This window comes from Panthera leo, chromosome F2 (assembly GCF_018350215.1).
Source record: "Panthera leo isolate Ple1 chromosome F2, P.leo_Ple1_pat1.1, whole genome shotgun sequence".
NCBI classification, from domain to species: Eukaryota; Metazoa; Chordata; class Mammalia; order Carnivora; family Felidae; genus Panthera; species Panthera leo.
In genome coordinates, this window is record NC_056695.1 from 21398983 (window position 1) to 21423787 (window position 24805).

The following is a 24805-nucleotide window of genomic DNA, read 5'->3' on the forward strand; positions in this document are numbered from 1 at the left end:
TGAGGTCTGAAAACTCAAACTCTGTTTTCCCAGCTCGGGGAGGGACAGCACCAGGTAAAGAGATACAGGGCGAACTTGCCAGAGATAGTTCGTAGTCACTGAAGCTGGGTAACAGAAACAAAACATAGCTTTGGGATCCCAGACTGTTGATGTCAGACATCTACCTGTGTGTGGCGGTGAGGCGGGGTGGGGGGAGGTGGCGCTTATTGGGCAAGTTATCCCCTCTCTCTGGGAAATAGTTCCAGACATGCAAGAAAACTCTTGGGGAGCCAGAAAGCAGGTCCCCCTAAGGGAAGGCTATTGGAGATGGCTTGTGTTACCCTCGAAATCATACATTCAAAAATTGCTATGGGAGCTGGCAAGGGATCAAGAGGTGGGAAAAGAGTCATCTTTTGTTCATGGCTTTCCAAAGGGATGTCCAAATCAGCCACATTTGTGCGTAAAGGCTCCGTATCAAGGCAATAGTAGAGGAATATATAATTAACATTTTCATTGGACCAATTTTCATATACACGCACAGAGCACAAATTCTAAGCAAGAGCCAGGACCAGTGCCAGGCAAAATTGTGCCTATCCTTTGCTAGGAACACTTGACAATTAATTACCGAACTTGGATTACTGCTAAAGCGACGTGAGGTTGGCCTGCCCCTTTTCAGAAATCTTAACGCACAGAGAGGAGACACAATCTGTTGACACTTGATTACCAGAATGTCCTAGTTTGATTCTTTGTATCACTTGAGTATATTCCTCCTTCCCTAAAGTAAAGGCAACCTACTTCAATAAGTCCTTTCTTCTACTTCCGTAGAGTTCTTGCGGGGGCGGGCACACGGTTTGCCTCCCTCACAAATATTCGTCCTTCTTGTTGAGTTGAATGAGTGTTGCTGATTTATGAAGGTAGAAGAGTATTTACTGGCGTAACTCATTTCACAGACGCAAAAAATGAAGAGTCAGAGAAGTTATATAACGTAAGCACAGAGACACTACATCTTTGACCTCCCAACTCGCCGGCTCTTCCCATGCCCCGCAATTTCACACGATGCAGACCAGTGTCCACTCCTCATGGTGGCCGCCATTTGGATCTTTCGTGGCCTATCGGTTGTTTGGAGTGTAGGGACTGCGGCTCCAACACTTACCCTCCCCTTCTCCTGCCCCACTCCTACTGTGCCCAGCGTCTGTCACCACGGCCCCCTCTCCCAGCCTGGAGCTCAGACGGGAGTCCTCCATCCCCCGGGACAAACCCCAGCCCTTCATCTCACCAGTAGGCCATCAAATGACTAAAATCACCCTGGAAGGAGAGCCACTGTGGCAACTGGGCCTTTGCCAGGGGGTGGGAGTAGGTGGTGAGAGTGTAGGTGTTAGTGTGGCTTTGACACAGCTAGAAGGCTGGAGGCCCAGGAACAAGGATCTGACCAGGGGAGAGGAGGTGAATGAAGGCAGACGGTAACAATCAGAGAGGCACGGGGTTGAGCCCACAGGTGCTAGTCTGCAACCTCCGTTCTCCACAAAAGGTTTCTACAATCATCTTGCAGATAAACACCACCAACCAAAGGACCAGAGTTTACCCTTGCCTAGCTTCCCTTTATGTTCCATGGCCCATGTGCTTCACAGAGTAGTAAGATAAATAAAATTAGCAAGCTTTACTTACTACTGGCCCTCAGCTCGCAGACATCTAAGCACTCGTGGGGCTGGATTATGAAATGCTCACATGGATGGCTGGGGAAAATTGCCAACACATGAAGCAGCTAAGCACCAGTCCTGGTGTTGGGAGTATGAAGAAAGCCACATGGGGTACGATCTCAACAGCCATGCGGCAAAGGCACATTCCCTTTCAGAACTCTGGTTGCACTGTTATTCTGCCTTTTTGGTCCCTTCTGTCATTATTTTTGGCACTGCAACTCAAACTGACCTTTTTCTGATCCGTCATCATCTCTGGCCTTCCAGGGTCGGGCCACAGACATGTTCTTTTGGACCAAGCCCCAGGAATAACTCAGATTTTGTACAGGGGCTCATATGCAAAATATTAAGTTATGGCAGAATTTTTCTGCAAATATTTATTCTGCTTTGATACCATAGTGGTTGTACTTTTCCTCCAAGCCTTTCACTTGTGCCATAATTATGTAAAAAAACACCATACCATTCAAGTTAGTTTAGGAAAATTAATAAAAAAAATTAAGACAGTTACAATGGGTCTTATTATCTATGCCAAGCACAGTGATGTAATAACCGGCCTGCTGAGGCACTGTACCTCTGAACTCGACACCAGAAACATAAACTCCAAGTAAACCTACATTCTTTGAATAAATAGACTCTAAGACAACTCTAAGGCAGACTGCACATTGTGAGAGGGAACAATGTAAAAATGTTACAAACACGTCTTTGGAGAAGTTGAGTTATACGAGCCCAAATTCTGCTGACCGAGGCTACATTCACTCCGTTTTCCAAATTTACCGTGAGAAAACTAACCCGAGACTGCCAACTAATTGTTTCAATACCTCCCTTTACAAAGGAAAAATGAAAGGAAAAAAGACATGAGAGAACGGGCTATTTTCATTGTGCCTGTGCGTTGGCGTGCCAATGGAGACCAGCCGGAGTTAGCCACGGCAGAGGAAAGGATCCTTGGGTCCTCTGTCCCCTCCCGTCATCAGGCAATTAACATCCACTGCTCCCACCTCCCCACTGAACAGGATAGATACTCGCTCGGTACCATAGACACCTACAAGTTACTAGAAAGAAGTTTCCCTCTTATTTCTGAACACGAAAATGTTTAACTGTACAGAGTATGGAAGGATTTCCCGTACTTTAGAGACAAACACACAAACTGTCTTGAAAGTTTTATCTTGACAAGTGACCAGGAGTACCTTAGATAGAAAAAAGGGGGAAAAACCATCCCTTTGTGGATCTGTCTACACTACCCTCTTTCTTTCTAACAGAAAATCTAAAGCGTACAGGTGGCATTACAGGGTGACGAGTATTCGAGTGACAGAGCTTTTAAGGGAGTGATTTCCACAGCGGCTCTTGGAAATAACCCCTGACTCCCTAGATATTTTTATAACTTCTTTGGAAAAAATGAGGTTAAATGATCATCTCTAGAGATTCTCTGTGATTCAGAAGTTCAGGGGGAAGGGGCGGTCCAGGAATATGCCAACGGATGGGAGAGAGGTGAAGAGTGCTGTTTCTCATTCACGGACAACCGCATTGAGTACGTCCGTCTCTGTGGGTTAGGCATTTTGTCCGTGAGTTAGTAAATTTGCAAAAACCAGGTTTTTACTTGTACGATTCTCTCTGCAAAAAGGAGGCTGCCCAATCAGCATACTGTGTATTTAAACTTAGTGATGTGGAATAATATGATTGCAATGTGCTTTTCTAAAGGTGTGTCAAAGCCCGCACTGCACTTTTAAATTGACATAATAAAGAGCTTAAGTGCTGCTGTGCCCTTGTGCCCACCATCAAGGGCTAGATGCGAGCCTGCAGCATGGCCATGTGGAAATGGGGTGTGGTGTGCTATTCGCAGCCCCTCAGTCCCGCATGTGGAGGTGGTCTGGACCTATCAAGCCTGTCTGGGGAACACCTCACGACCCTCCCATTTCCCTCAATGCTTCCTTGCAGAAGAAAAGGGTGCAGGTTACCTGTGGCTAAGGCACAGGAGAAGGAGTTTTTTTGAAATTGGCCTCATTTGGTTTGCCAATTTTGGGAAATGTACATTAAGGAATTAGAACATATCCAGACAAACTCGTCTTTAAATTCTCACTCTAGAATATGCACTCAGCATAGTATAGGCACCAATGCATATTAAAAGTCAATATCTAAATGTCCCTCTATCTGTTTTGACAGGAGGACAAAACTAATAGCAGCCAGTGGGGGGGGGGGGGGGGGAGGGGAGGGGAGGGAGGAGACCCAGTTTCAAATCTCAGAAACTAATAAGGCATTTTAACATCCAATTTTGAGATTTGATAATAAAACACAACTAGTAAAGATACACACTGCTTTTAACTATTGTGTCTTACTTATAAAAACAGCATTTTAATATATTTAATGTTACAGTATCTTGTAGAGATTATCAGAATGAGACACAGATTTTACTAGAATTCTGTTTCCGTTTGCTAGGAGACCTAGGTACTTGTATTTGAAACCCAAGATGCGAATTACAGCAGTTTCAACAAAGGTAAGAAGGCATTAACTATTTCAATCTGGTTCTGTTTAGATAAATATTCACACACTATTTAGAGACTAAAATCTTTACTGAAAGTGCCTGAAGATGGCATATTAAGGCAAAAGATAAAATGAAGCACTCAAGTAATGTTATTTGTAGACGTACAAAGGTATGCTAAATATTTCAGATCACGACATAAAAATTTACAGGAATCTCAAGCTTATGGTTAACAACAAATAAAAAAAGAACATTTAAGAATATTTTTCTATATTAATTTCTTTTCAAAGGTGCTCGTTAAAAATAAGATGTCATCATCAGGAATCGCATGAAGAGTTCCTTCTTAGCGAGTGGTGCAGTGTTAATAAATCTGATATGCCAGCTTCACTCTCCCTGCAGCTCCTTCTGTCTCACTATGAATACCTTCTTTACCCCACGACTATATAAAATGCATTTGTCTCTATTCTTACTCTCAATGTTAGCATGAGAAAAAGAGAGGCCAGAAAAGAGAGAGCCAGAAAGAATTGAAAATAAGCTCTTTACAAATAAAACGGGCTAATTTAAAATTGCTCAACACGGAACCAATGGGTTCCTTTCATTGATAACTATGGAATCCATGGCACTTGGTCTAATGACTTCAACACATAATTACTTTTTAAAAAGTTAAGGATGCAGTGAATACTTTATACCGAATGCTGCAAGATCCATTTTTCATGATGTCCCGCGCGTTCTATACCCCTACCCCATGATATTATACACAAGAAGCTTAGGCCCGAATTAAAAGCTTCATTTATGATTCAGCTAATATCAGAAGTTGAGGTATTTTACAAATTGCTGTGGGAGCCAGTGAAAAGGGTGCACATCTTCAAATACAAAATAGCACTGTGCAATAGTGTCTGAAAATATGTTAAACTGCATTATAGTTTTATCCTAAAAATATCATCCATATTTTCAATTGTATCATGTGATTTTTCATGTATTAAAAGATTAAAGGCAGACTTAATTTACGAAATATTTCAGAACTTAAAAAAAAAGAAAACAGCATATATCTAACATAAGTGTCATCCTTTTGAATGGTGAGTCAGAACTTCTCTTGCGAATAAGCCTTTGATTTACTGCTGAACCGTTTCTCAATTTTCAATGGGTTTGCTCATCATTTTGCAAACACAATCTGTCACTGGCAACAGTGTTCTTTGTAACTCCTGTTGCCTTTCTTCTAGATTATTCCTGCTGAGACTGTCTCCTGAAGAAGAATTTTTCATAGTGACACCAACCCTCATCTTGCTGTGAATAATCACATTCTCATAAAAATCATTCTTTTTATCCCAAACTTGTTGCCAAAAGCACGGAAAGATACTCCAACTAGGAGCCCTTTTATCCTTTGCTGCAGTCACGTTCTTTAGTCCTCGTTGCCATTTGAGGAAAGTGAATCATATACTAATTTATTCACAAAGCCTTTAACTACAAGTTTTAATTTACACAGAATATGTCTGTTGTGATCACACACAAACAAGGAACAAAAGCTGTAATATTAAATAGGTCATGTTTTAGGAGTTTTTTTTTTTCTGGAGCAATTTTTACTTTAAAATTAAATATTTGCAATAAATATTAGTTCCAGTTTATCACCATTCTGTATCTATCAATTCATCTTCATTTAACTGCAAACCACACATCAGGACAGCTTTTAAAGAGTTACTTGAACGTAACTGGCTTTTTAAGCGACCCTTTTATGCAAGGGTGGGGAGTGAAACTTGAAAGTTTAAAAGAGCTCAATTTAATAATTTAACACATCATACGGACTGATAATTTTATAACAGTAAAAACTCAATTTCATGTAGAGGAATGTGTAGTTCGGAATAACATCCTTAGTTAGTAAGTTGATAAAAATTTTCCAAGCCGATTTCTTTTGCCATAGAGTTATTACTGACTCTGGAGAGAAAAGTATGCAGAAGCGGACAGCGGCACTTAAAAAAAAAAAGGGTTCTGTGAGTTACTGGAAGGTTCCATGTCACTTGCCTGTTAGCTTCTCACGGGGAAGTGAGGACCTCTCAAGTGCACTTTCTTACTCAAAAGTTCTCTCCTCTCTTCCAAGTATTATGATCTGAAATCCTACCCCCTGAAATCATTCCTTTTGAATTTGCTTTTATAAGACAAAGACTTCAGCTTAGGACTAAATTATTTAAGCCTCATTACTTGGGGGTGAACTGTTCTATCTGGTTGTGGTTTCCTCCAGCATGGGGAGCTCTGGTGTGCCCCAACCACTGGGTGTCAATGCGGGAGGGGGAGGAGTGGGTGCCTGAAAGGAAAACTAAGGAAAATTTTCATCCTTACTCATACTCTCACTCCCTAGAAAACCAGCCCTTTCTTTTTCCATGAATATTTAAAGTAACAGATAATCACGTTTTGGTTGTTCATTATAAATCTGGTTGTTTGTATTATTCAGGAAAATATTATATACCATGAATATAGCATTTATGTTATGTTATATATTAATTGTGGAAATATCTCTAGAAAATATATAGGACACACATTCTCTGTTCTTTTGTTCAGTCTGTCATGTATTCAACTAATGACTGATTGCCTATTTATACACCAGGGATCATACCAGGCACCAAGCATACAAAAATAAAGCAGATACACATATTGCCAGTAAGGCCTGATAGACATCACAGGGCTGGAGAGAGCGGTGGGTGCAGGGGAGGGTCACTATAATTTTCTCCCAGGGAAGGTACTAGAATTCTTACAGAGCTTTGAGAATATGAAATGGAATTCATCATACTGCTGGGACTCTCTTTTCAACCTTCACCTTCAGAACATTTTTCTCAATGTAGGTTTTGCTCTACCTGAAAATACAATTTCCAACATGCGATATCAATTTCTTGGAAGCGGGTAATACATTTCACTTCTGTTTCTGTCCGTCTCTGCCTTTTAGCCAGAAGGTGGTCAATCCGTACTTGGGAAAAACTAAACGGGAAACAATAGATTCCAATGAAGCTAGGCATTCAAGGGCCTCTATAATGACCTTAACCTCGGCTATCCAGGGCCGTGCCCGCCTGTTTACCCCTTGCAGCCCACTGCACACTCTGTGCCGGACCTCTACTCCCCTTTCACAGGCAATAGCTGTGTCTATCGTCTGCTGGCATGCCTCCCCTTTCTCTCTCCTGGCCAAGGCAATTAATTTCTCTGTCAAGCTTTTAGGGTTTTTTGTTTGTTTTCTTTTATGTTTTCCAACCTCTGATGTATGCTCTGTAACCCACTGAATGACAGTAAGGACAATTATTGAGAGCCTACTATGTTTTAGGTGTTATTTCTAATCCTCCCCAAAGCTCTATCTACTTTTGATGGATAAGGAAATAGACAGATAAGTATACCACCAGATAATAAACTCTTTGAAGGAAGAGAGAACTTCTCATGGGTCTTTTTCTCTCTGTTTTCTAAATAGGACCCTATTTCTGACTATTTCTTTTTGATGTGGACCAAGCACACGGATGACACCGAACAAAACCTTTCCAACGACCCGACTGACAGAATTAGTTATGACAGAATCGATGACCCAACCGAAAGATAAGTGATAATGTTGCTGCATTATGTCACAGAAGTGTTAAAAAGTAGTTTTATGAAAAGAAATTTATTTTGTCTGACCATAACAAACACCCGTGTAGAAAATTCATGCAAAACAGAAAAGCGTATAAAAGAAAGAAACTTTAGTTCCATCCTTCAGAAGTCACCACTGTTAAATTCTTCCACTGTCCTTCCTGCCCTCCTACTGACTCAACTGTCCAAAGTTCCTCCCGTTCTCCACAGGGCTTACATTTTCATTGGGGGACACACACCCGAAAAGCAGGTACAACCAGATACGTGTTTTGTAGCCTCTTTCCCCTCCACTCAACAATATGTAATAAAGATATTTTTATATTAATCATCTGTGTTATTTTTTAAACTGTCCTAATATTCCATTTTATGTGTGTTTCATATTTCTTTTAACCAGGCAAGGGCTGCTCACTTCCAGCTTTTTTTTTTTTTCCCCTCTGGACTGTTAACTTCAGTGGGGCAACAACTGTCAGTCCTCATTACAATTCTATTTTAAGCGCCTAAAATCATGTTTCCGCATAGCACGGTCATTGCTTAATAAATGTTCAAGTGAGTGACCAGTGTGAAGGATGTGTGTCAATGAGTTTATGACATTCATTTATCTCCTTAGGCTGTATTTTCCTCAACTGATAACTTCTATCACTCAGAGGCTCATTTACTATACACCTGCTGCTTAGATCACTCTTCTCCAAAGCCCACCCCAGGCAGTTCTGCTGAGCCTTGTTAATTTTTCCATCAGTGTGTGAGTCACCCTCAAATTTCTGAGCAGCACCCGTGCTTGACTCCACCCCCCTCCTCTGGGCTTCCCTGAACTCTAAGCTCCTTGAGAACAGGAACAGCTTCATCTTGTTTGCCATTATCACGAAAAATAGTTTTACAGAATCCATTTGTGTCTTGCCTCAGATATAAAGTTTCAAATATTCTCTTGGATTTGGAGAGAGCCCTTATTGGCAATTGCTGTAAGGACCTTGGCCAATAATGAGGAGGGGCTTCTGCTTAGGACCATTTTAACAGGTATGCGATTATAAGTAGAATGAAATATTCATTTCTGCCAATTGTAATTTAAATATTTTTTGGTATAGTTTAAAGAAAGTAAATGTTATAATTGCTGCTTTAAAAAGAGAAGATATTCGGGGCATCTGGGTGGCTCAGTCGGTTAAGCATCTGATTTGATTTAGGCTCAGGGCATGATCTCACGGTTCCTGAGGTCAAGCCTCGAGTTGGGCTCTGTGCTGACAGCAGGGAGCCTGCTTGAGATTCTCTCTCTCCCTCTCTCTCTGCCCCTCCCCCACTTGCCTCTTTCCCTCAAAAGACATAAATGAAATTAAAAAAGAGAAAATATTTGTGTTTTATCCCAACCCTACATGTTCTTACTACATACGTGCTAAACACGATCTTTCAACTGTTAATTTTCTGAGGTACTGATTTTTTGCTTAACAGATATAGCTGATCTCCAAGTCTAGTAGGGTTGCAATTATGTGTTTAAAACAAACAATTCCCACCAACTGAAGGGATATCTTGCACATAAGAGCTCCCTTTAGCTTTCTGACAAAATGCCAGTACCAGGAGATAATTCTCAGTCAATTATTTTTGAGGCGGTGAACAAATCTGCAAAATAATGTTGATAAAAACATGGCATCCTCTCCCCTGCCCTGACCCTCCACCTGCCTTACAAAGGAGTAGCACACAATTAGCAGTGAGAAGAATCCAGGATTTAGAAAGCGTTTCCTTAGAAATGCTGTTCGAATAGAGGCTCCATTGTAACTGCACTGAAACAGGAGAAGTCCCCAGGGACTGCAACTTAGACACATTTTGGGGAAGTTGAAGTTACAGGCTTTCTCTTGCATTAGTCAATCTAAAAAAAGGAATTCCTCTCTGACTAAACAAACTTCCTATGCAAGTAAATTAGTAAAATCAGACCTCACAAAACAATGACTCTTTCCCCAGATTGAAGATTGGTAAGCACCTGTCAAAATCAAGAATCTGCACGAAAAGCCTGTCTTGTGTGACACCAACAGGTCAATTTCACGGGAGTTTTTAAATAGACTGACAGCCATCCGGCCAACTGCGGGCAAGCTGATGGGGTATTTCTACTCAGGAAGGAGTGGTCCTCCTGTTGACTGAGGTCCAACAAATGGCAGGCACTGGGCTGGAGCTCTAGATTCTGCCATTTCCTAATAAGCCCCCGGGTCATCTCTGAGGCTTGTCAGGTTGACTGTGTGAAGGTCACACATCGGTCGGAAATGAAGACTGAACTCGGGGTCTCTCCATCTCTGAGGCGTTCACTCTTTCCGCAGACCACACCACCTCCCCACAGCTTCGTCCTCCGAGTAGAGAGACTATGGCAAAACCAGGAAGGCCGTTTATGTCATGGGCAGGTTGACCATCAGTTTGCTAGAATCACCACTGTGGCTTCACAGGAGTCATTCCATTTTCTGAATCAGGAATCTTCAATCTATATTCGGATTCTGGGTTTCCAAACAAAAAATTCACAAAGGGACCGCTCCTCTGTGATAACTTTTTTTATTCAGTGCATTCCTTCTTGGCAAATCTTAACCAATTGCAAGGGCAATGGCTTCAAGCTCAGTTCTCTGGGCTGCAGACCTGCATGCCGATCACTTGCAGGATGTTGTACACTTCAAATCCCACATCTCAAAACCGAATTTAGCATCTTCCTGCCAAAGCCAGCTAACCGTCCTGGGGTTTTAAACCTCTATCTGATGACTCAAGCCAGAAGGTATGACTCTTGCTTCCCTCCCCGCGACATTGAACATAATCCCCAGTCTTTCCAAACTACACTCTTAGCTTTCGCATCTGCCCCTGTATTCTGTTCTCGCAGGCAAACCCTGGTGATCTCCCACCTAGATTATTGACGCCCTTGACCTCGCAATGCCATTCATGCCCATGGTAATGCTAAACATTCTGTAACGGTTACCACTGGCATTCCATATGAAATCCAGCTTCCTTAGCAGGGTGTACAAAGCCTTCCGTGACCTGGCTCTAGTCTCCCTTTCTGTCCTCTTACCTCACAACCGCCCTGCATGCACTCTGTGCTTTATACCTACTCGAACTAAGTGCCTAAATGCCACATGCTCTCATGTCAAAGATCACTTCCTTGGGCAATCATTTTTCTGACACACACAGCCCTGGCACCTTGCCCTCAATCTGGGTGAACCATCCTGCCTTTGGACTCTTGTAATATCCTTACAAATCCCCATCACCGGGAATATCATTCTGTGATAAAATCGTGCTTTTGCTTTTCCGTCTCCACATAGCATCTGGGCTCCTCGAGGGCAGTGATAAATTTCATCTCTTCTCCTCTATGCCTTGTATAGTGTCCAGAATGGAGTAAGCAGGAGTAATATCAGCTCTCCTTTGTAATATAGGGGCAGGAAAATATTTGTCTATTTAACAGTAGGAATTTACAAATGTCTGTCCACTGCCTGCCTATTTATCTACCTCCCTGTCTATCTTCCAACTTTCGCAAAGCAGATGTTAGGTTGCTTGAGTAGCTACTGTTTGGAAGACAGTGAGAACCAAAGCTTTCAAAGAACAGAAGGCGCCTGGGTGCCTCAGTCGGTTAAAAGCGTCCGACTTCAGCTCAGGTCATGATCTTGCTGTTCTCGAGTTCGGGCCCTGCCTTGGGCTCCGTGCTGACAGCTCAGAGCCAAGAGTCTGTTTCGATTCTGTGTCTCCTTCTCTCTCTGCCCCTCCCCAATCTGTGCTCTGTCTCTCTCTCTCTCAAAAATAAATAATATTAAAAAAATGTACAGAATACATTAGAGAAAATGCCATTATTGGGCTTTGCCATATCACATCAAGGTGTGACAGCACTGGAATACTCTACCTCCTTTATGTTGCTAAAGAGCAACGGTCAGCTTAGGAGACACAGCTAGACAGGTTTTAGTGCAATGACAGCTGTGGCAGGAAACGCTGGCTTCAACCTTGGCTTTACCAAAGTGGCTCTGGGCAAAAATCACTTCAGTTCAATTTCCCACATATATAAACTGGAGATGGTAAGATGGAGTTCACAGTGTTGAGGGAGAATCGAAGTCAATGCTTTTTTTTTTTTTTTTTTTTTTTTTAACTGACAGGAGGAGTTTCCCTGAAGCTTGCTGCTTTCCTGTCTTTCTTACTTGACCAAGGGAGGACCAGAACCCAGAGCCCCACAGTGCATCCCCACTGCCACCATGGGGACGTACCCAGGGACAGGCTTGCTCTGCCTGGCGAGGAGACTTCAAACAAGGCAAGGCTCTGCTCCACACTGTGGACTACCAGAAAGTTCCATGAGCCATCCTTCAATCCTTCCACGATCCGGAATTGGACAAGGAAAGGAAAACTGATCAGCACGAGCAAAGAAACACGCGTCTTTTTGACACAAAGCCAGCATCCTCGTCTTCTACAAAGGAGCGGCACAGCATGACAGAAGCCAGAGACAGTAGCTATTTAACTGCCAGCAGTGAATCTCCTCTCGTGGACCTGGGGTGGGAGGAGGCTACGAATGAAGAAAGGGCAAGAGAAGTACTGTGTGATGTGCTTGGAACCAGCTGCATTTGCAAATTAAACACTGGCAGATTCGTTGTTGTCGTCATCGTCTCTGGTGTGATCAGTGTTGGAATTCTGCATGGGGATTATGGCAGCAAACCAGCTACTGTCTCTTTTCCTTCACTCCCTAACCCCTCCTGAAGTCACTCCCTCTTCTTCCTCCATAGCCCTACTGTCTCGGGTTTGACACGTAGAAGATACCTGTAAACAGTAATAGCCTAGATTTCTTCAACTGCTTCCTGTGGGCGGGTGCTAGTTCTGTGCCCTTAATGATATAGAAGTAGGGAATCCTCACAAGGACCCTGTGAGGTGTGTACTATCATCATTCAATTTTAGAGACAGGAAATTAAGGCACAGAGGGGTTCCTCCACGAATGCATGAATTCATGAGTTCAAGTTCTGCTATCTCTAGCACCGTAAGAGAACAAATCACATAAATACGGGGCTTTGAGTCAAGGTGGAATAGCTGAGTCACTGATTGACTATAGTCCGTAATTGGCTAATTATAAGAAATATTAACTATCGAAAATAAAAATATGAATAAAACATATTGTTGTATTGGTGGCAGATGGTATTAGACCACTACTTGGAAATAAGTCTTTTTTTATTGTAGAAAATATTTTTGTAATTTTTTTTTCTCAAAGTTTATTTATTTATTTTGAGAGAGAAAGAGAGCACAAGTAGGGCAGGGGAAGAGAATCCCAAGCAGGCTTTGCACTATTAGCACTGACCCTGATGTGGGAATTTAACTCACAAACCAGGAGATCGTGACCTGGGCCAAAGTCAAGAGCCAAATGCTTAACCGACTGAGCCACTCGGGCGCATCTGTAACATTTTTAATGTAGCAAACCCTGTATCTTTTTTTTTTTTTGAGGTAAATACCTTTTATTTTTTTAAACCTTAAACTGGAAGCACACTGTATATGATTTATAATATACCTCTTCCATGTCTATTGTATTTTGGCATTAAGAACTTTGAAGATATGACTTTAAGGAAGGGGCATCAAAATTTAACATCTTGGACAATCTAAATTGTTTTCAAGGTTGTGATTAATCATTTACTTGTAAGAAGTTAACTTTTGCAAAATATAAAAGCAGGCGTGCTCATTGTAGACTATTTAATTCAAAAGTTTTGGAAAAAACTAAAAAAACATATGAGAGCCTTCCATGCACCAAGTCCTGTGCTAGAAGCTTAGGATGCAGGCGGACAAATCATGGTCTCTGCCCTTAAGGGACTCCCTAGTTGGGGACAAAGAGCAGCAGACAGGAAACGCTAGTGATAGAGTGGCAGGTGTTGTTCCAGTGAGAACAGCTTCCTCTTAGCACTACTGAACCCCAGTTGCCTGCCAGCATCTGAAGCTGCCAATTCTGCCTTTCTTCTTATCTTGTGTTCCGGATGCCACCCATCTTTCTTGCTACCCAAGGACTTCACTCTCACAGTTTCTCTCTCTTTGCTACCATACATCTTTTCTCCTCCACTGAATTATTCCCACTGAGGCCCAACATGTCTAAACATCTTCCGTGGAAAAACTCCACAACCTCCCTTGATCCTCTGATCCCCTCCATACACCAACCCATCTCTCTACAACCAGTCACTGTAGACACTCAATCCTTCCTGACTTCACTTTGTCAACCCTGGTCTTCTCCTCAAACCGCTCCAATTGTCTTCCTGCTTCATTGAAATGGTGCTTATCAGAGTCATTAACCACCAAGATTCTTGCCAAATCCAAAAGCTACTGCTCTGTTCTCATCTTACTCAACTTTGGTGGCATTTGGGACACAGCACATCATCCCTTGCTCCTGAAATGCCATCCGCTACATTGCTGTGATACCCCATACTTTTCCACCCCCTTCACTGTCTATTGCTTAACACATCTCTTGAAAGTTTTTTTCTTGGTCCTGTTTCTGATTATTAGAGTGTCTAATACTCAATTTTAGGCCCTCTTCTCAACTGGCACTCTTTCCCATAGAAGAGGTCTTTATGACTTTTGAAATGATATCCTCAAGGGGGGCCTGGGTGGCTCAGTCCGTTGAGCGTCCAACTTCAGCTCAGGTCGTGATCTCACGGTCTGTGGGTTCGAGCCCCACATCGGGCTCTGTGCTGACAGCTCAGAGCCTGGAGACTGCTTCTGATCCTGTCTCTCTCTCTCTCTGCCCCTTTCCCACTCTCACTTGATGTCTCACTCTCTCAAAAATAAATAAATGTAAAAAAAATTTTTTTAAATAAAATGATATCCTTAAATTTGCTTCTTTTCTCTGAGATTCAAACCTATAGGTACATAATTTCTTGCCTTGGATGTTGAATATGTATTTCAAATTAATATGCTCAATGCAGAATTTTTGAGTACAACTCCTTCCCCACCCTCACCACCCCAAACCCACTCCTTCTCATCTCAGATAATCTACCACCCATCTGGTTGCTCAGGTCAAAACTAGTGGTCATCCTTCATTCAGCTTTCCTTCTCCTCCAACCTCTGATCCCTTAATCAAATCCTGTCAGTGTTTCCACTAAATTATACTGTAAATCCTGCAACTTCTCACCATGTCCAGAACTGCCGCCATCTCAGCCCAAGGCTATCTGGCTGGCTTAACGGTCTCCTAATTGGTCGCGTTGGTTCCAGTCTTGCCTTTCCTCATACGCTAATCAGGCTGAGCTTTTAAGCATATAAACATTTTAACATGCCCATGTTTAAAACTCTCCAATGGCTTTCTACTACAATTAGAAAAATCATCCAACTTTCTCACCACAGTCTACAAGGTCCTTCATGATCTGGACTCTGTCACTGTCCCCCCATTCACTCTGTTGCAGCCATAATGGTCTTGTTTATTTCTTGAAGGAGTGAAACACAGTTCCACCTCAGGGCCTTTGCACTTGCCACTGACTTTCCAGAATGCTTTTCTGTAGTTGTAGCTGCTTCCCTCCCAACTTCCTGGTTTCTTCACAAATGTCCTTTCCTCAGGGATACCTCTTCCTGAACATCTCAGCTAAAGATGCCCCACCTCAGCTGATCCATCCCTTATCCAATTACTGTTTCATTTTCTTCATATTTATTTCTACATGACATTATTTTATTTACATAGTGTTTATCTCCTACTTCCTCTACGGAGTGCCAATTCCATGAGAAAAACCTTAACTCAATCATCACTGTATTCTCAGCATCTAGAACACTATGCCTGGAACTTAATAGTTGCCCAATAAATATGTATTAACTACTGAATAAAGGCAGCAGCCACACGATATAGAGAGATTACAAAATGCTATGAGCATCTCAGTTCTGGAGCATTACAGAGAAACAGCATTTGTGTGTGTGTGTGTGTGTGTGTGTGTGCGCGCGCGTGTTTAATGTTTATTCATTTTTGAGACAGAGAGGGGGACAGAGTTCAAGCAGGGGAGGGGCAGAAAAAGAGGGAGACACAGAATCTGAAGCAGGCTTCAGGCTCTGAGCTGGCATCACAGAGCCCGACACGGGGCCCGAATTCACGAACTGTGAGGTTATGACCTGAGCCGAAGTCAGACACTTAACTGACTGGGCCACCCAGGCGTCCCAGAGAAACAGCATTTGTAAACCCATTATCCAGACTGGCAACTTTTTAATATATTTACCTCTAGCTAGTTTTTAATACCGTATACATTAAAAACAGTAGTATGATTTATTTTGTAGACTTATTTTTAAATTTTATGTCATAACATATTTAAAAAATATATTTCCCTCCAGTTTTTTTTCAATATGCCATAATCTTTTTTAAAAAGTTAAACTTTGTTTTCTAGAGAAGCAATAGACCTACAAAAAAAAAACTGAACAGAAAGCAGAGAGATTTTCCATGTGTACCTTGTCTACATGCATGCACAACCTCCCCTACTAGGGACATCTTAGAGCGTTACATCTGTGACGATCAAATGAATCTACATTGACACATCATTATCGCCCATAGTCCATCATTGACATTAGAGCTCACTCTTGGACTCTTAAAAACTGAGAACTGAGGGTTGACGGGGATAGGGAGGGAGATGGGGTGGGTGGTGGGTATTGAGGAGGGCACCTTTTGGGATAAGCACTGGGTGTTGTATGGAAACCAATTTGACAATAAATTTCATATTAAAAAAAAAAAGAGCCCACTCTTGGTGTTGTGCACCCTGTGGGTTTTGACAAAAGTACGATGTTGGGTATCCACCATTGCAGCATCACACACGACAGTTTCACTACCTAAAAAATGCTCTGAACTCCCTCTATTCATCCCTCCCTCCCTCTAACCCATGGCGACCAACTGAACTTTTTTACTGTCTCCATAGTTTTGCCTTTTCTAGAATGTTAAATCACTGGAATCATCCAGTCTATAACCTTTTCAGATAATAGGGCATACTTTCGAACATTAAGTTACCCTGTACTGTATAGCCTATATTTTACACTTGCAATGGACCATGAATATTTTCCTTCTATTTAATATAGTCTTAAAACAATCTCCAATGAGGATGTGCTATAATTTATTTCATTCTTTTTTTATGGGTATTGAAAACATTTCTGTATTTCAGAATTAAAAAAAAAAAAAAAGGCCATGGGGAGATATAGTGTGGGCTGAGAGAACTTCTAGAAAGTACCTGTCTTGAGTTAGCGTCTGTCATTCAGTAGCTGTATGAGCTTAGACAAATTTTGGTTTAATCCTCCAAGATTTGCTAGGCTCCTCCACAAAATGGAGATAATGATAGTGCTTTTTATCATAGAAACCTCAGGGTATTAAGTGGAATAATGTATGTAAAGTATTTAGGACAAGGTCAATGACTGCTTATCACTATGTTATCAATTATCTGTCTACAATTCTCTTTTCTCAGAATAGAAGCGAAAAGTGGAATTATTGAGTAAAAAAATCAGCACATTAAGCTCCTGAATACATATTATCAAACTGCTTTTCTGAAAACTCGTACCAATTCACATCCTTATCAGCAGTGGACACAAGTTGTTTATCTTACTGCACTGTAGACCACATCACTGATTTTAAATCTTTGCTGGTGTAATGGGCAGGGGCTGACCACTTACTCTCTGACATTTCTGATCACCAAAAGTGAAATCTAACATCTTTCCTTTATGTGTGTGGACAATTTGAATGTTTTCCTCTTGTGAACAGTCTGTCCCATGTTCTTTGCTCATTTCTTCTATTGAGCTATTTCTTTATGTTTTTTCTTAATGAATTGACATCGATTTCTTATCTTATTATATGTGTGTGTTCATTTAACACATACAAAAGTTTTCTAGAAGTTGGGGCTGTGTTTGAATGATCTTTTCTCCCCCTGGTTAGTCCAATGCCAATGTAGGCCAACACAAATCTTCATATCATTATAGAATTCTAAGAGATTTACTATTTGGTTGAGTTGGATGCTTACTATTACCACTTTCTGACAAAAAAATTTAGGTATTTTTGCTTATCCTTTCAAATGGACAATTTTGTAAAACTGTTCAAACGTGTTACAAAAAGAAAAGGAAAAAATCTTTTATTCAAATCCTTAGATCTCTCAGTAAGATGTCAAAGTTTTATCCATATATTTCTTACAATTGCCTCTTGTATAGGTTACTTATTATTTTTCCTTTTAATTTTGTTTTCATTTTGGTGTTGCAGTTTCTGCTACTTTAAAATTATAATTAAAATTTCTGCATGTCTGACTATAATACAAAAGTTATTGATTTTTAAACTTAATTCTATAATCTTTCACCTTTCTGAAGCTTATTATAAATTCTAAGACTATTCAAGTTTATTTCAGCTTTTATGTATATCAAATTTTCTGCAAAAACAATAATTTCCATCGCTTTCATTTCATTAGTTATAGCTCATGTCTTACTGCGCCCCAGATTCCTAAAATAATGCTGAATAATAGTCCTGACAGAGAGCATTTAATTTTTTTTCCTTTTGTAATGACGATGTGTCTCTCTTATTTTACTGCTAAGTACAATGTTGGCTGTCAGTGTAAGGTAAATATCTTTTATCATGTTAAGCAGCTGTATACTTTGACTACTAACCTTCTGATGAACCTCACAATTAACGAAGTCCTTGAATAGATTTTTATATATCTATTTCTTACTTCACATAAAAGAAAAATATAGAATCTTGTAAGAAATGAAGAAACAGGAAGAACACTTAAAATTACTCATTAGTAATAATAACAAAATACGACATTGCTTCTTTTCAGCCATCAATTCTCTTAGAATTCTAGAGTTAGAATTCTAGATATAGTTAAATTCAATATTCATTTATTATATCTAATAATCATTTGTTACTCAGAAACTGTAATTTGCCCTCTAAACTCAGACTTTTGCTGTTAATCTTGTTAACCAAGGAAATGGACAAGACCAAACAACTTACCTTAAGACACAGGAAGGCAAACACAGGAGACTTAACTGCGGAGAACGAACTGAGGGTTGCTGGAGGGGTTGTGTGCGTGTGTGCGTGTGTGCGTGTGTGTGGGGGGGGGGGGCTAAATGGGCACGGGGCATTAAGGAGGACACTTGTTGGGATAAGCACTGGGTGTTCTATGTAGGGGATGAATCACTAGAATCTATTCCTGAAATCATTATTGCACATTACATGCTAACTAACTTGGATGTAAATTAAAAAAAAAATTTTTTTTTAATAAAATAAATAGATGAACTTCCTATTCAAAAATAAAGACAAAGAAGGCAAAGTCAACTCTCTACTCTCTTCCATGGGGGAGGAAATAGAAATTGATTCTATTCTAAGATAACAGATAAGAATTCAATCTAAGTCATTTAATGGTCAAAACGTTGAAGGTGATATTCTGGTTGTTATGAAAGATGTTACCAGGAGTTTAAAAAAATATGATACTTTATGTTTGCCAAATTTATAAGGAGAAAATAAGAGCACAAAGCCTCTGTACAGAGCTGAAAACTTGCCATATGTGTATATGTGTATGGGTACATTTGGAATATAATACTGATATGCACGCACATTTTCATACAGTTGCTCTTGGCTTGTGGAAGGGACTGAAAACAGAGAACAGCTCAAAGCTCTTCTCGAAGCGTCCTCTCTGGAAGCATCCATGAGATGCTTTCTCAGGCAGCAGCAGAGAACCAGAATTTCCAGCACCCACCACAAAAGCTGGACTTTGGGCACAAGAGTTCCTTTCCCACTTATTTATAGAGAATAAGGCCCTTTCTAGGTGAATTATATTTTTCAACTCAAAAAAATCAACCTCTGAATTAGCTAAAATTTTACACTTTTGGCAACATAGGCATTAGGTCACTACAAAACACGTCACGTGAAATCAAAGCTATTGAGCATTGGCATGGTTGATACTTTGAAGAAAGATTTTTTCGTAGGTAAATACAAATTTATAAATACTATATACTAAAATAATTAACAGAGGATACCCTAAGGGTTAGAGTCATAAAATATTATTACAAATTTAAAGACTGAATGAAACCAAGGGGCAAACCAATTTCTTTGCTTTATAAGAAAAATCATTACAACTCCCTTCCTTTAAACCACAGCATTATTTAGAGACTGTTTTCAGCAGCCTTCCACAACCTTTGCCTCACCAAACCCAGGCTAGCCTCTACGGAGACCGGAACTTTCTATCCCAAGCCTTTTCTTAATTTTTTTTTTAATGTTTGTTTATTTTTTTGAGACAGAGAGAGACAGAGCATGAACAGGGGAGGGGCAGAGACAGAGGGAGACACAGAATCTGAAACGGGCTCCAGGCTCCGAGCTGTCAGCACAGAGCCCGACGCGGGGCTCGAACTCACAGACCGTGAGATCATGACCTGAGCCCAAGTCGGATGCTTAACCGACCAAGCCACCCAGGCACCCCTATCCCAAGCCTTTTCTTTGTAGAAAAGGTAAAAACAAAGGGGTACCAGAAGCAGGTACTTAAACGACAGATCTAGGACAGGAGTCTACATGGCAAAGACTCAAGAAAGGACTGAGGCATTCATGTGAATCCTGACACTAAGGAATCCTCTGGTCTGTCTCAAGTATGCAACACACTAGGAGAGGGAGAATGCTCCAATGGAGCTCCACACTTAACTAGATAAGTGTGGTGTATACAACCCCTTCACGTGAAGACAGAAGGATGAGGAGCGTTCCTGCTATTTCCCAACCCTGATCCCTGCAGTCAGGGAGTGTGCTCTGGGAGCAGAGGCCCGTGAAGGCCACCACGTCACCACCACCAGTTAGGATGGCAACCGTAATGCCAGTGCAGTGATACAACTTCACACCTGACAGACAGCAAGTTCAACATGGGCTTACACCTTATTTTTAGTTGACTTATATCCATCTTGATGAAACAGTCTCCCTGACTGTGGAAAAAAATCTAGCGGGAGAACTGACCAACAGCAAGTTAAACTGAAACGTCATCGTACACGAAAGGCCTTTCCTCACTCTGCCTGCAGGTTGCCTTTCAATAAAAACCCAACAGAAAGAACTCTTTCTCCATTCACTTGGAGTCATACTTTGCTAAAGAAGCTGAAGAAAAAAAAAAACAAACCTCTAGTTCCATACTGTCATTCATAAAAAATGACTTCCATATAAGCATCATCACATTGCACGCGGAGACCCTTTGGTAAAATGATACGCGGGACGTTAAATAGTCTTAGAAAGAGGAAAGTCAGAAGTACACTATGGAAGTAAAGTTTAAACCCTTCTCTGGGGGTGGGGGGGATATTATTTCCTTTGAAAATTACGTCTCCCTGTCACTCATGTTCCTTAACATGTCAAATATTTTTCAATGGTACCAAAAAACAAACAAAACAAAACCCACAAAATTTCTCCATTTAATTCCCTGCCCTGCCCCCCCCCCCCCGGAGTGTCAACACAATTAATTTAAATTGTGACTGCTTTCATTAAAAATTGTCACAAAATGAGGTGACACACAAGACTTTTAAAACTAAAATGATTAACTGTTTTAGTTCTTCAAGTACAATTAAGGCATTTCTAAATTGCTTTAAAATGATACCCTAAAATTTGCTAGTATCTCCAGAACGATTTGAAACGTATACTCTGATAACACAAAAAATGTTACTAGAAGCCTCTCACAAGTGTGTTTCCTTATTCAGAATCTCTTATAAGCCAAAACTGTGAACTAATCAAATTATACAGAGGGGTGGCTGGCAAAAAAGTTAACTTGTTAAAAGAAAATGAGGCCAAATATCAACAATTGGAGTTCGGAAATCACACTTCCAGCTAAACAACAGATCATTAATCTCCTTGAAATTACCTGTATCAGAGATCTTAAAATGTTAAAAACATGTAATTTAAATATATTAAAATATCCATGTCTCTTACTGCACCACATTGCTCATTAGAGTGTGAAATTAGGCATTACCACACCATTTCTGCCTGATGAGATAATTTTGGTTTTCTTGGAAATAGAATGCCAATACATTTGTTTTTCCCAGGAAATAACTCTGCTTTTTATTTTGAAAGAAACTAATATTTGCCATGACCAGCCCCAGGTCTGAATTACCAAAATATAAAATGAAATACTGAAATAAGTTTAAGAACCAATTTATTTTTAAAATATTGTGCAAATCTAGAGCAGGTAAACAATTTTCAAAGAGGGAGGTTAAATGGATCTTTGATTTACACTTTGGTTGATACCTTTATATTACTCTTAAGTAAAGTAACTTAAAACTAACTTTTGTAAGGTTGTAAGCTTCATTTTTCTACTGTTGCTTTGTATATTTGGTTGAATTATATCTTTATTCCCTTCTCTGCTTTACATAAGGGAAAGTCCTTACGCCAAGAACAGAATCAGACATTTTAATGACTGCATCCACCCCCAGTTCATCATTTTCTTTTTGTCTCAGTTTGGGCTTATGGAAAAACTATATCCCCTACATCTCTAAACTAGAACTTTCAAGATGTACTTTCCATGGATTTGTGCACCATTTTAGATACTCTGTATACAGTTCACTGTGAATAATGTCAGTAAACAAATAAAAATCCAGCTATGTTATATCAAAACCAAGTTTGGAAGTTTTTGGTCTATATGATACCGAAATATTGCTTTGGCTAACCTCTCACTTTTCACCACAATAGTTTTGCCACTGCATAGACAAGCTTTGGCATTTGTAAGAAGGTAAAATTTGAAAGCAATAGCAAATTGCTGCTAATTTCTTCTTGATGGGTGCTATTAACACCTATTAACATCAATAAGAGTAACAAGGCTGTACCCAAGACAAAATATCAGCCTAGTCTGTATCATTAGAAACAAATGGAAACTTAGGGAAGGAATTTTAATATACCAGTAAAATATGGAATTTTTTGTGCTGTTCTCTTATGAAGTGAATCACAACCATAAATCAGAAACAGCTTTTGAAAATAAGAATGATTATTAAGCTCTTCTAAAGGCAACTCTGAACTTGTCACTCACTTGGAATATTTCTACCTCAAAAAATAGGAATGCCTTACATGTAATTTCCTTAAGAAAAGCAAATACTTTAAAATGTGAAAAAAAATTGTATTTTACCCTAAGTGTAAAAATAAATATTTCACTAAGGAATGGGAAAAAATGAAGCACATTTAAATAATTTTATTGCACCGAAAGTTGCCAATTCGTCTACGAGTAGTTTCATTGCAGATGAAAAGAAATCAAAATACAGGACAGATGTTGAACAAACCGCATTTAAGTTCTGTCACACCGGCATTTTTCAAATGATTTTGGCTCATCTATTAAATAAGGTGTGTTTTGCTTGATTTCGAAAAGGGAAACATCAGGAAATATTTAAAGGCCAATTGCTGCCCATTAACTTTGATCAGTAAAAGTTCTATTTGAATCTCTCAGATTCTTCTGTCTGAAATAACACACATTTATAAAATCTACCAAAACAACAACTTGATGATTAATGCCTGTTGGCAGCCTTACCACAAGCTTGCTTAACAGCAGGATTTAAATAAACAACTGTCTCTATTAAGAAGAGGGTGAAATGTAGTTATAGTCATGTTTTCTCCTAACGGTGATACAAGAAACAATATTCTCTAGGCTTAAAAACTCTGCTAATCGAGATCATCATGTTAGACAGTGCCTGTAACAAGTTTAATTAACCATCTTACAGAAGTTCCTCCCCAAATTACAATGGACAAATAAAATCATCAGCAGTTTGACGTAAGAAATCCTGGCAGTCCAAAGGGCAGAGGCCTGACTAAAATATTATACAATCGGGCCAACCGGAAAGAAAACCATAGGATTCTATAGGATAAGAGGACGACATAGAAATCATAGAAAACCATAGGACTCCATAGGATAAGAGGCTGACAAGGAGAGGGTAGGTCAGTGTTGCTCCTTCTGTTGGATTCTGAAGGTTACCCGTCTCAGTGGTAATTACGTAGCTGAGAAATCTGTAGCATAGGATATCAACACAGTTTAATATTTAAGAGTTTTGACATCAAGTTTTAATCCTTATCAAGGGTCACATGGAATCTAACCTTGAAACACAACAGCCCAAGTAAAGCAAAACAGAAATACCATGAAGGCAACCATATTACCACATAATCAGTAATGAATGGAATCTCCTTATTTTCGTCAGATAGTCGCAAAATATCTGTTATTGCAAGACCACTCACCGACTTCCAGGCATGCAGCGTGAAGTGTGTATACAATAATCAGAACTTACTTCTAAGTCGTTGAAAAATAGATGTGTGTCTGCCAAGTTGAAAATCATTTCTTCCATGCGCAGTCCAAGGGAAACTGATGTAGGTGGATCCTAAAAGAAGAATTTTTCAGGTCAAGAACATATGTACTTCAGGTTCATGGAATACAGTGTCACAAGAAGAGGGAGTCAGTGCAAGGAAGGGCCAAGAGCAAGGGACTCATCGGGGAAGGCTGGCCTCCAGCTGCTCCTGGTGGACGTGATCCACTCTGTGTGCAAACTTCAGTGACTTATCTTATTTAACAAGTGACCCCAATGCTGTTGGTACTTTGCATAATGAAGAGATAATTTGCTGCTTCAAATATTACAACAATATAAAATCTAGGGTTACTTAGGCATATAGAATAGAGGAAATTCATCTTCACAGGTGTGTCAGGAGCAAGAAATTCACGGACTGGAGAGGACAATGTGTATGTTACGCCATAAACCAAGAGTATCTAACAGGTCTGCCACAAATACCAGAAAATAGGTACAATATAGATTAATTTCAGAAGGGTAATAAATACTAATTTTACTCCAGATGATAACTATCATTATTTGTTATTTATTGGGGCTGTCGGCCAATTTGGGGTATACTCACAGTAGGAAGTTATAGCCACTCTGAGCACCGGGCACTGTGCCCAGCTCAGAGAGCTGATCCTGGCATTCATGCAACACCATCCAGTTACCAGACAGCCAGGACCATACCAAAGGCACGGGGGCGGGTTGGTGGGGGGGGAGGACCAGCATCCTGAAATGTACATGCGGGTGCTACTGATGATCAGGCTGTCTCATACACTCCATATCCGCATGACATCTATGGGCACTGAGATGAATTCAGGGGCTATGGAAATAGTTGCAGTTTTTATGGTGTCACTGTATTTGTAATGTA

At 40.3% G+C, this 24805-nt stretch overlaps 1 protein-coding gene across 1 annotated transcript in view; it reads right to left on the bottom strand.

The window, feature by feature from the left end:
• EYA1 (EYA transcriptional coactivator and phosphatase 1) overlaps positions 1–24805 on the bottom strand; it is a 169367-nt gene that overhangs the window by 30567 nt on the left and 113995 nt on the right. The window contains exon 12 of the mRNA XM_042924177.1: positions 23899–23988. Coding sequence (XP_042780111.1) covers positions 23899–23988 — 90 coding nt within the window. The remainder of the gene's footprint in view (positions 1–23898; positions 23989–24805) is intronic.